Below are 12,997 nucleotides of genomic sequence, written 5' to 3'. Positions count from 1 at the left end.
TGTAAGCTTTTTTGTTTAGTTTTATTTCATTTTTTTATCTGCATTTTCTTTATCACCCCCCACTTTTTCTGAGTTAGGATTCTAACATTTAGAGGACTGAGCCTGGCAAGGTTTGAGGAGCCAAAATAGACTATTTGATTTTGACTAAATATTTGAAACACGCATTGCTTGGGTCTTTCTGGTGACTGTGAACAAGTCATAGTTGTAAAAAGATAAGAAGGGAAATGCTTTTCAGCAGAAATTTCTTGGGTTGCTCAAACTGCTCCAGGATGTGTGTTTTCCCTTCTTGATTAAAATTATTAAAACCAAAAAGTCCAAAGTGTTGAAAGGAATGTTTCGCACTTCACTCTTAATTCTATCAGTTAGCCTTCTGCAAAAGTCCCTGCTACTCACTAGACGGGAAGATTTAGTTTTTAGCAGAGTATATCTGTGTTCAAGGACAACATCTAGACTCAAATAGCCCCTGGCTACACATTCTCATTTGTAACAGACACACAATCATCTTGTCATCTTGTGATATCTTGAACACCGGGAGGTGATACATACGCGCTTGTGAAGCTTATCGTTTATCATTGCAAATAAAAAAAGGTGGGGCTCCTCAAGTTATAGAATAAATTCATATGACGAAAACTTTGACTTGTGAGTTCTTCGCAGGAAAAACAATAGATCGCTAAAAAAAAAAAAGAAAAAAAAAGAGCATTATTGCGATTACCTGTTGCAGGTAAACCGAAGGGTGGTGGTGCAGCTTGGTTACTTCCCATGTTTGCTGTTCCTTGAAATCTCACACACTTGTTTCGATCGAGTTACGACTAAGTGAGAAGCGTTTCCGGTGGAGCATTTCAAAATGAAACGCCAGGTGCCAAGCTTAAAAATGTGAACTATAAAATTCCGAATCAAACCTAAAGAAAAAACAAAAAAAAAAAAATTCACCAATACACTACAAGCTGAGGGAAATACAGCCAAATTATTCAAGTGTGCACGTGTAGGTTTGTTAATGTGGCGGCCTCCGCGACAGTTAATGCTTTTACGCTGAATGCTCACCTGGCCCCGATTGGACAGCTCTCTGTCATGTTCTGTCTCTCTTGATGAAGTTGTGAGGGGGCAGAGGCTGCTGTGAGGCTCACCCTTCGTTTCGCTCATTGTGCAGCTTCGGTGTGCGCCTTGGGTCAAGTCGGAGCGGAGGGCAGCGCGTCCGCGGGGCGCACTCGGCAATCGGGAGCTTTTTTACGAAACTCTTTGAAATATTTACATGATCGAGAGTGGTCAGTGACCTGGTAGGTTACCGGCAGTCCCAGGTCAGGGTGGGATTTTTCTAGCGATGAGAGCCACCGGGGGACCGGCGCACTGCGATCATTCAGGGTGCTGATAGAGCGCTACGCACCCACGGGGAGCAGCTGAGGCTGGCTGGCTGGCTGACGGTGTGTCCGGTCCCGCCGCCGATGACAAAGCGGGTGATACGACTAAACTCGGGAGCAAGTTTCGCCCTGGAGCCAAGATGATCGCGGCGTTTTTCCCCTTGAAGAAACTGCGGCGAAATGGCAAATACTTTCTGTTTGGGGCGATACTGCTGGCCGGAGCTCTGGCCGTCTACCATGAGATGATTGCTGCAAAAGCGTGGAGCGGTTATCTCAGTAAGTTTGTGCGTGCGAGTGCGGACGCTGTGACTCAACAAGTGTTTGTCCCTAAAATGGGTATTAAAGTCGTGCACAGGTTTGGCTAAGCTCTGAATTGTGTAGAAGTTGTAACAAAGAAGAGTAACAATGGCGAAATGTAAGAAAATAACACAGGGAAACTTGAGATTTAAAAAAAAAAAAAAAAAAAAAGTGCGACTCGGCACACGTAGAGGTACTAGAAAAGAAAGCCTCCTTTTTTTTAAGATGTTTACTTGACATTTAGTCTTTTATTTTGTTCACATTTTTTTGTTGCTGTTCTGTTATAGAGATCTTGAACTGGTCATTGATTTTCTAAAGCCTCTGATATGAGTGCAGGGAAACAGAGACATTGAAAAAGCAAATTTATGAACGGTGCAGATTATTGCCATAAAACAAAGTCTCTATAGCATAGAGTTTATCATCTCCTCTGAGGACAAGGTCAGCAACAGTGCTGTTTTGTGAAACAAAAAACAGCTTTGCATGATATGGTAAGTAGAGTTATACTTAAGTAGCTCTAAAAACTTACAGAATCTGCAGAAAATTGCTGTTTATTGCTTTTTTGAGGGGCTTTATTACAGTGCGTAGAGGTTTTCTGTTGACTGGTTATTCGGTACTTTCAAAATCATACACTAAGGAATATGTTTGTTTCATCGAAAATGCCAAATCAACTGCAGCAAATGTGTTAGTGCTCATTAACAGAAACATGGTTCACTTCAAGTTGAACTTATCATTAATTTCCAAAGGAAATTTGATCCTACAGCAGGTGAAAGAACTGGCCCAGTTACAGCGTAGAAGCAGTGCGCGTTTTAGTACAAGAAAGACAGTAAGAGGGGGATGGGAGGTCAGAAAGTCAGTTCGCACGTAGACACTCAAAAGGATGTCTCGTCTCTCACTGGGTAACCAAATTTCCTGCCTTTTACCTTATTCACACCTTGCCTTACCATCTGTTGCAGTGCTCTGACACTCAGTCATATGACACAGGGATGTCACCACAACCACGGCAGAATGATTGAGATAAATACAGCAAGGGAAGTCAATTTGGTGTCATCCCACACGAGAGAAACAACAATAACATGACACATAGGCTTAACAAAGCCTTAGCGTGTAAACACACGCTTGAGACCTACATTACAGGGCTTAGCCACATGTACACACATTTTAGAGGGTAGTGTGACTGAAATTCTTGCGATTTTGCTGCAGGTGAATCATTTTCTTTGAGTATAGAGTCAGGAGCTGCTGCGTGTTTATTGCAGTACAATGAAGCCGAAGAAAGCTTTCAGTTTGGTGACCTGTAAAGTCTAAGCTCACTGTGCAAGTAAATGTTTAAAATGACACAAAAGTACTGTTTCTTTGCAGAGATGTCTGATTGCATTGCCGACTGTCGTACAAACATTTTCAGTTAGTTGAGTACTACACGCACTCTTTATGAAGAAGAGGAGAAGAACAACACACTTTCAGGCAGGCTTTTTTTATGGTTTTGTAAGGGAGATTGCACAAAGCAGATATAACATCAGTGCTAACTTGAGTCAGTAGCTGTGCTACTGTAAGCTATGCAAATTGGATGTGGTAACTTTTTTCATTTTAATCTAGTGGCATCAGTGTTTCTTTTTTTGTTGTTTTTTTACCTCTGCAAAACCTCAAATTGCCTATTTGTCAATAGGCACTGATGTTGCATTTGGGTCAGAAACCAATAACGGTGCAATTAAACTTGTTTTTGGCTTTCAAATGAATCAATCTTCACTTCAGAAGGTACTTTATAGGAACCATTGGTCAAATATGAGAAGTTAAGATGTCTCAGATACATGATTGCTGGCACTAACTCTCCATTCAGGAGCCATTAATCCATAGTTGACAACCAAGATGCAGTGAAATCTTTTTTTATTATTAAAACATCACCAGGCAAATCTCATATGCCGGAACAATGTGCAAATAGTTATGGAAATATGCCTCTGTGTTAGTTCTATTCTGCTTTGTAAATACAAGTGAAGAGCAACGTTTCTAGAGATCAAACTAAATATTTGTTGTTTCCTCTATCCTGCTTTCCCCTCGGGGATTAATAAAGTATAATTGATTGATTGATTTATTAATTTGTTGTTAATTCCAGTCATGCAATTATGTTTAATTGTGCCAGGCTTAGTTGCTGGCGTTGGAGCCCATCCCAGCTGCAGTGATCCACATTGGATAGGTAGCCAGTTTATCACAGGGCTAACGCAGAGAGAGACTAACATGCACATTCAGGCTCACTGTCGGTTTAGGAAACCCATCTAACATAAAATGCATGTCTTATGGAGGAAACTAGAGTACCCAGAGAAAGGACATGCAGGGACACAGTGAACAGACAGCTTAAATCTAGAACCTTGTTGCTGTGAGGCAGCAGTGCTAAACACTGTACCACTGTTGTCACGATTGTGGTCATTCAGTGTATGTAAAATCACTTTATGGTTTCAGGATGGTTTCGGAAATATAAAAGCAGGGAAGGAGAGTCACTCCAGCAGAAATAACTTTGGAAATCCAAGTTTGTTTTATTAGACCAAAGTGTTTTTTTTTTTTTTTTTTCTGTTCCTCGCATGTTTACAGTTCACACTTGCACCTTTTATCAAAAAACCTGATTACTCCAGGTCCTTGATGATAGGGTAGGTCAGTGTAAACTTTTGCTCACTTACACCCAAGGACTCCCAATAGTCTTACAACAGGGCTATAAGATGGACGTGAAAATGATGCATTTGTAAAAGAAAGCGAAGATTAACTGTACATTTAAAGTTTCTATTTAGTGTAAAATGTTTTAGTTTTGTATGCAAATCTAATAAGAAGATTGCATGTAGTGCAGTCTTTGGCAGAACTTTTTTGCATTGGTTTCATCGTTTTGTTTTCAAAAGTTTCTGAATTGTGTCAAATGTGAACGAAGACAGAAAATCTCTTTCTTTTTTTTTCTTTTTTTTTTTTACATATTTTTTATGTCCAAAGTTGGTCAAAGTAGATTTTTTTTAATTGAATCCTGACTTCAAGAATTAGAATTGAAGTTAATCCTGTGATAACTAAAGATTTAAAACTCCATGTTTAATCCAATATTCAACATAGACACCATATAAAATTGTATTTATTAAATGTCTGGTATTTGCTGCAAGCAAAACATGTTTAAGAAAAAGTTGGGAATGGACAAATACCTAGCGAACCATCTCACAACCAATTAGGTCAATTGACCTGATATCCAGGTCAGTAACATGACTGGGTATCAGAAACACCCCAGAGAGACTGAGTCTTAAGATAGTGAGTGTACATTGCATGGCACATTTGTGGAGGCAGCATTAAAGGGATAGTTCGCCTCTTTTGACATGAAGCTGTATGACATCCCATATAGCAATATCATTATGAACATTGACTTACCCCCCACTGCGTCCTGTGAGCCGAATTCCAGCTGAGTTTTGTGTTCCACGAAGGTAGTCCGGCTAGTTGGCTGGGGTCAAAAAAATAAAGCGTTTTGCTTCTCAAAAAAATATCAGTTCAAAAGAGTAATACATTTGCATCACAAAATGTTGTCCAGGAAAAAGTAAGACCTCACTTCGCTTGGCGCTATTTTTGCCTCCCTTGATATCAATGCGTCCAATGTAAAACTGTGCACACCGAAGAGCAGACCGAGCAGTCCCCTGCTTCCGAGCAGTAAACACCGTAACAGGTGCAGCTATCGCTAGGTGGCTAGGGAGTGCTCGGTCTGCACTTCGGTCTGCACAGTTTTACATTGGACGCATTGATATCAAGGGAGGCAAAAATAGCGCCAAGCGAAGTGAGGTCTGACTTTTTCCTGGACAACATTTTGTGATGCAAATGTATTACTCTTTAAAACGGATATTTTTTTGAGAAGCAAAACGCTTTATTTTTTTGACCCCAGCCAACTAGCCGGACTACCTTCGTGGAACGCAAAACTCAGCTGGAATTCGGCTGACAGGACCCAGCGGGGGGTAAGTCAATGTTCATAAATGATATTGCTATATGGGATGTCATACAGCTTCATGTCAAAAGAGGCAAACTATCCCATTAAGGCTGAACATATAAAGATAACAGCGTTTCATGTGCTGCTAGCCAGATAGCACGTTTGTCATGGAGGGTCTTGCTTATTGACTTGCTTATCTTGCTTATTTCAACAAGATGATGTCACACTACATTGTGGATGTAGTACAGTGGCATGGCTCTGTAGCAAAAGAGTCATGAAACTAAACTGACCTGCCTGCATTCAGGCCCCCAGTCACCCCAAACATTTGTTGCATTATGAAAAAAAGGTAAAACAAAGAAATCCCCAAAGTGTAACTGAAATTATGAATTATTAAGCAAGAATGGGGAAGCATTTTTGCCTTTAAAACTACAATGATTAATCTCATCATTTTTTTAGGCAAATATAGAGTTTAAAGGAACATTCCACCAGTGGAGACATGAATATGTATTGAAAGTGGGCCATATATGTGGTAGAATAGTAGCATAAATTTCTAACTTGGTGCCTTCTTGATCGAGAAAAGGCAGAAAATGACTTTTTTGTGCTTTTGGATTAAAGACAACAATCCCCATAGTGCATTGCAATGCTCAAGATCCTCAGGCCACTCCCCCGAGAGTAGCACCGACTACGCTACCTGGAAATCATGTCACACAATTTCTAGTGAAGAGTTTGCGAAATCATTCGTGAATTACTCCTCGTTTGTGTATCGAAATGGTGTGCACTTGCATGGTACCGGGATGTTCAGCCAGCACAAGGAAAATACACGGAGTAAGTTTTCATAGATTACCCAAAGAGTTGGACTTGTGCAAAAAGCCAGGAACTTTTGGAACTGCTAGCAATGCTAAACGCATTTGCCTGGAGGTAAGGCTTTTTTTCTAACTCGACTCTAGCGGCTACTGAGAACACACACTGATATAGTCGTCTGCTGTAAAGCAGCACATCTCATATGATTTGGCTGTTTACAAAGTAAATATCTTGTATGTTTTGGTCGCTTGCTGTTCTAGTGTGTCTGCCTCGCCAACTCCACTCGTCAGCAAAGTTAGCAATGTAACGTTAGACACTTTGCTATGTAGATCTAAATAAGTTTGTTATTAGCGATGTAAATCCACCATGTTTTACTGTGTTAGTCTGACGTTATTCAAATGTTTTTAACGTTATTGAACGTATGACATTTCAGACTAAAACGACGTCGACGTCTGCTGCAGAGTTGTCCTCATCATCAGAAAACATTGAATCCCAGACAGCGCCAGACGTCAGCTGTACCTTAACCCATTCCTCGTGATACATTTTGTAAAATTACCATGTCTTATATGTCCTAAATGTCTTTGTCTTATATGGTCTTTACCTTATCCTTGCACTGCCTTACCTGTTTGCACTTCCATCGAGCACTTTACTGTATACTCAATCACAGGGTCAATACCTTTTTTTTAATCGTGTGGATACTGTTGTTTGTGTGTCTTTATGTTCATGACAATTCTTATTTTGTGAATTAAAAAACAAAATGTCACTCCTTCTCTCCTGTCTCCCTTCAACAAAGTTTAGAATAGCATCATAAACTTGGAAGGAGGTAACTGATTTGCAACAAACTTATAATGCAATGTATACTTGTAATGCTTCATAATTTATAGTAATTATAGGTAGGCTATGATCACAATTCTGTCGTTTTGTCATCTGAGGTAACAGTAGCTATATTGTTCCAGTTCTTAAATGTTGGTCGTTAAATAACTCGAATACACTTGGAGCAACATTAGGCTACTAAGAACCACAACAACGTACATTTAACCATTTAATTAAATAACTACACAAACAATACAACTGTTGAATGAATGTAAAACAAGGAAACTATCTCCTGAGCGTCCTCCACTTCTTGGTGCCCGCAGTACTGGCCGTCTGGAGCTGGGTAGTTCTGGCGGATAGCCTGCACGACACAAGCAGGTAACACGACACGACGCCCTCTGCTCCTTGCAGGACCCACTCAAGAAAGTGCCGGTAGGCTGTTAGACGAAATTGTCTAGACAAAACATTGATCACAAAGTGAGTGATGGCATTTGAGCCTAGCGTGCCACAGTAGCTTGCATAACTGCAAGCTATTTGTGCAATGAACATGCCACGTTAGCGTGTTAGCAAGAGTACTCCTTGACATAGTAACAAAGAAAACAAACTTACTTTACAGAAAGACGTCCATTTGGCCCTGTAGGCTTTGGCTGTCGTTTCCAGTTGACTTTAGTTATTCTAAAGTAAGTCTCCAGGACGCCACTATCCATATGGGGTGCGAAACTCGGGTGATCAACAACACACACGTCCGTGTCATCCTCCGATTTCGTCCAGAAGAAATTGGCACCGCTGGAATTCTTGGCAGCAGACAGACTCTTGTTCTGTGTCCATTGGCGCACAGTTAGAGCACAGGCACCACCAATTCGCCCCAGCTCGAGCCATATCTTCTTCTAAATCCCAGTCCTCCGTATTGCATCTGTCTGAGTATTCGGTACCTTCGACCATGTTAGCTGCAGCTCTCAAAAGCACTGGCACTGATCTGTGATAGGTCTGTTAGCGCATTAGGTCCAACCCCCCTATGGGCAGTGTTGAAGGGTGGGAACTAGCGCTTGTAGTTTCTACAGAAATCCACCCCTCTTCCACTTCCTCCTACAATGACGCAAAATGACGATTTTTGCGTCATTGTAGGAGGAAGTGTAAAGAGGTGAATACGGATTACTCCCGTCTCAGGGGGATGTGAGAGAGTGTTGCATGACCATTCAAAAGTATGACTGGGTTTCTAACAATGCAAAGCCTAATGCAAATGGGTGGAGTGTCCCTTTAAATGATTAATTGACAATTTTTTTTTGTTTTTATCACAAAAAAGTTACAACTCTTTTGAGGATGTGATTTCAAGCGTCCTTGTTTGAAATCAAAGCTTTATGGTGGATAAATGATCAGTTCAGGTGACGGCAGTTATCTTTGACATTTAATGTCTATCCTTCAAATACTCCCTCTGACCATAGAAATCATTTATAGATACTAGCATGACAGTTTTTCTTGGCAGTCACTCAGGCCATAATAGTAGTACTTCAGTGTTTGGGGGAGCCGGGGTGGAAGAAGGGGTATAAAATACATCATAGCATAATGCAGAGGTCTTCAACAGGGGGTCCGCGGAGGTACTGCAGGGGGGTCGCGAAATCTTTGGTTGATTAGATGATTAAAAAAAAAAAAAAAGCAGGCGGCGGGATTTTTTTACACATCTCCAAAAACACATCTGTAACTCTGTGAGTTTTTGTCATTGAAACATATAAGTGACACCATTTAAAACCTTGAAACTTCTAGTTTTCAAATATATATATATATATTAAAATAAATTATATAGCTGGCCCTTTTTAAAGAGAGTGAACAGAAATCTTTGGATTTTCTGTAGTCTCAGACTGCAGCAGCCTCCTAGGCCACACCTATCGCTATTCACATGTAAAGTACCAGGTGATTGAGTGGCTATTCACAGGTGAGAACACGCCCCATTCAGCCAGCATGTGGGGGAAGGCAGCAATGTCCTACCAGTGACAGACAATTATCACATGGAGCGTGACAGGGGGGTGGGGGGAATCAGGGGTGTTACACACCCATCTAATTAGTATTCAACTAACAGAGACACTGCCTTGAGTTACAATTACTTTTTTACAGTTTGTGTGAAAACAAAAAAACATTTCTGACTGCACTTTTTACTTTTATGCAGCCAACACTTTTGTTTACAATGTTCAACCTTCAAAAGTCTTGGCTAGATATATTTATAGTGTGTTTTCTTGCACTGTTTGAAGACCTCTAAAACTTGTTTTTTTGTTCAGTTGTGTTTCCCCTCAATTTAAATAAAACTTGTTTGTATTACATTCACTTCACTCTCATTTTGTTTTTTGTTAGGCTTTTCAGAACACAACCATATATGTCACTTTTGCATAGATGTTTACAGTTAGTTGAAATACTTGAAAATGTCAAGGTGGTGACAACTGCCTCAAAGTCTCTGAAAAAGCCTTAGACTCCAGGGGGTTAAAGGTAAAATCTGTGGATTATTTGAATAGCTCAGTGTTGTATGCAAGATGTTTGTTTATAAAAGGCAGTGGCACGGCCACCCTGTACCTTGCACATGTTTAAAATAAAAACATGATTATATTAACCTGTGTATTATTTGAATAGCTTAATGTTGAATGTACAATAACAGAGGACCTATGTTTATACATGGCACTAGGCCCCGTTAAATATAAAACACAATTGTATGCCATATAAATAGTAGGGGGTCCCTGCTCCAACTCTCCATCAGTTTGGGGGTCCCTGGCCTGAAAAACGTTGAAGACCCCTGGCATAATGTATTGTCCCGTATTAAACAATACATCATCTTATAACCATCAGCACAGGCTTTAATCTTCACACAAACTCCATTCTTCTGACTCTGAATCTGTCATTAGGAAATGGAGGTTGCAGTCTTATTTTTGCTTCTGCTTCTGCTGTGCAGCAGGTTCACCACCTTTAACCTAGAGAACAAACTGATTCAGACTGGCGGCACAGGCTGCCACAGAAGCACAACAGGCTCAAGGCTTGAGATATGGGTCTTTAAGGGATTGCTTGTTTTTCCCTCATGTAGGTCACACAGGCAATTAACATTGATAACATTTGAAGTGATGCCATTAATAAATGCTTTGATAGAGAAATGGTTGCCATTGTTGGGTCTCATTACAAGGACGTTTAACCAGCCCTCCTCCAGTGCATTTATCCTTTTGGTATTTTCTGCTTTGTTGGAAAGATTTAGACATTGAGTGCAGTGTTCAGTCACACTGCACATAAATGTTTATTGTACAGTCCAGAATGTGAAGCACTGACCAGAATGAAAACTTTTTACAACTTTTTTGCACCTTCAGCACAATAACATTTAAACAAAATGGTAGATACTACCTTAAAATACCAAATACGTAGACAAATACACGAGGTATTAATAAATGTTATGTAGAATATCCATCGCAGGTCTTCACTGCAGCCACTTTTATGTATTTCTTGTTATAGGCTGTCCCTGCTCTTAGCATTTTCTTCAATAACTGCTATGTCTACTCAGCCAGACTGAGACCAGGCTCACCCAGTCAAGAATATAATTTTGTCTTGGCTGCATGTTGAAGATCATTGTCCTTCTGAATGATGAAATTGAGCTGAATCTGAGCACACAGAATGCTCCTTTAACTCTATTACCTCCGTCCATAGAAGTCATCAATAGATACCAGGGTGCCAGTTTGACAGATAAGATATTTAATTTCGAGTTTGATATTTGATTTGTAAGTTTATAGAACTTCTTTTCGTGAATTCTTCCGAACTGTAAGCTGGTGTTTCTGGTCCTGAGCCTTTACCCGGGGGGTTTGCCTCTTGTGGTAAGTTCTCTGAGGTTGTGAGTATGAAGTTTTCTCTTGCTCATTAATCACCAAACATTCACACCTGCATTGAGGCGAGCATACTTATATGTTCATGAAAAGGTTTCTTGTCGTAATCTTGCAAAGGATTTTACTCAAACAAGGATTTTGCCTGTGCTGAAGCTGAAACGGCACACAGCTGCCAAAAAAAAATATTTTGTCACCAAGTGTCTGCTTGCTTTGGAACCCTTTGCAACTCCGACTCTCACAAACGGTACTTTCAAGATAAAAGAAAACCGCTCAAATTAGAGGGGAGACCTTAGATTGTAGTGTTTCAAACTGAATGTGCTAAAACTCTAAACATAAAGAACCAAACACGTACCTGCTAGAATATAAAATTTGAATAGTTTGTTTAATTATGTAAACCTTACATTTCACTGTCCTCTGTGGGGTTTGCATAGCCGCTCCTCCCAAACCTTCATGCAAGTGTAACAGTGCTTTTCAAACTCTTCTGACTTTGACAAATTGTCCAATAGGAAGATTTTACTTTGACTGCCACTAAACCGTGTCGAAACAAGACAAAATACACCAAATTTTAACTGGCCACTTCAGTAGCCCTCCTCTTTGCTTTTTAGTTGTGTTTTTATTTTTATTTTGTGCCCTCTGTTGATGTAATGAACCAAAAACTTTGAGCAATGAGTCATTGAATTTCAACAAAGAAAGCTGTGGCTGTCAACAGAGGAGTAGGAAGATTGGTTGAGTACAGTTAGAAATGAAAATACTTCTCTGTTGCTTTTCTTAACCACCACTCTAGAATTACTCATGATGCCAAAATTGGCCTCCATGTCTCAAGGGTGTGTGTTTATGGAGCTCCTCCCTGGTAATAATTACAGACCATCCCAGGCACTGTAACCCCAGTTCACTGTTACCACAAGCCCATAAAAGCACATAAAGCAAAGTCCTATTTTGAAATACACCCTACCCTGTGATTTTTATGTAATAATATTTCTGCATCTACTCTGCCAGAGTGCCAGAACTTTTTACCAACACTGGAGGACAACCGTGTCACTGCAGCTCTTTAAAGTCTGTGACTAAGATGAGTTGCATTCAGTGGTGATCAGTAGTGAGTTGGAACAGGGCGAGACTCCTCAGGGACACTGGCCGTCATTGTTTCATGCAACATAAGCCTGTGAGAAGTACACTGAAAAGCGTCTTGTATCAGAGTTACTGGAAATCTACTACCACTTGTAGTGCGTGACCTGCATTTTCCACCAAGCGAGGAAATGTTATTGTGTTTGATGGTTGCCTGTTTGCCTGTTTGCAGCAATTGTTGTTTTTCAATGGGTGTGCTGGAAGGGTTTGTGATGTCACCAGGACGAAGAAGCAGGTTGAGTCTCAAGCCTACTTCATGATTAGATTCTGTTTCAGTGGACAGTTGGTAAACACCAGTTAAAGAACAAAAAAAAGGCTACTCCTCCCCCTTGGAAGCTTACATATCTTTTTCAAATCAGAGGACACCATGTGACTTTCTCCACACAGTTGCTGCTTATTTACCCATCAGCCCTGCTCTGCTCTGATAGTTTTCTCCCTTTTCTTCAGGTATGAACCTTGACGCCAGCAGCAACTGGAGGAGAACCATGTTTGACCAAAGGGTAATGAGAGTGCATGGAAAAAGAAGTGGCAAGAGAAAATGCGGTGATGCAAGGCTGTGTGTTTGCTTAAAGGGGGATAAAGGAAAACCGAGTTAAAACTAAACCAGGCTTAACGTGTTTTCTAGGGGAGAAGGGAGCATCAGTCCGACTCTGTGGAGGACTCAGCTGCTTGGATCTCCAGCTACGCTCCACAAACCTGGAAACCAGAGGTGAGCGTGTGTGGTTGTGGGTCTGCACAGTGCTTGTATGCTTAAGTCATCTATCTCACCTCCTTTGAACTCTGAATAACCTGCCTGGGCTTGCCCAGTTCTCTCCCAGCTCAAGGCTTTTGCCTGTTTA

General features: G+C 40.6%; 1 protein-coding gene across 1 annotated transcript in view; it reads left to right on the top strand.

Annotated features, from left to right (window-relative positions):
* The first annotated feature begins 1,110 nt into the window (after positions 1-1,110).
* b4galnt3b (beta-1,4-N-acetyl-galactosaminyl transferase 3b) overlaps positions 1,111-12,997 on the top strand; it is a 31,826-nt gene continuing 19,939 nt past the window's right edge. The window contains exons 1-3 of the mRNA XM_075469775.1: positions 1,111-1,631; positions 12,606-12,658; positions 12,784-12,867. Of these exons, the coding sequence (XP_075325890.1) occupies positions 1,496-1,631; positions 12,606-12,658; positions 12,784-12,867 (273 nt within the window). The 5' untranslated portion in view covers positions 1,111-1,495. The remainder of the gene's footprint in view (positions 1,632-12,605; positions 12,659-12,783; positions 12,868-12,997) is intronic.

This window comes from Odontesthes bonariensis, chromosome 7, assembly GCF_027942865.1.
Source record: "Odontesthes bonariensis isolate fOdoBon6 chromosome 7, fOdoBon6.hap1, whole genome shotgun sequence".
Taxonomy (NCBI): domain Eukaryota; kingdom Metazoa; phylum Chordata; class Actinopteri; order Atheriniformes; family Atherinopsidae; genus Odontesthes; species Odontesthes bonariensis.
Note: the sequence above shows the minus strand (reverse complement) of the source record. Positions and strands in the feature narration are given on the sequence as shown.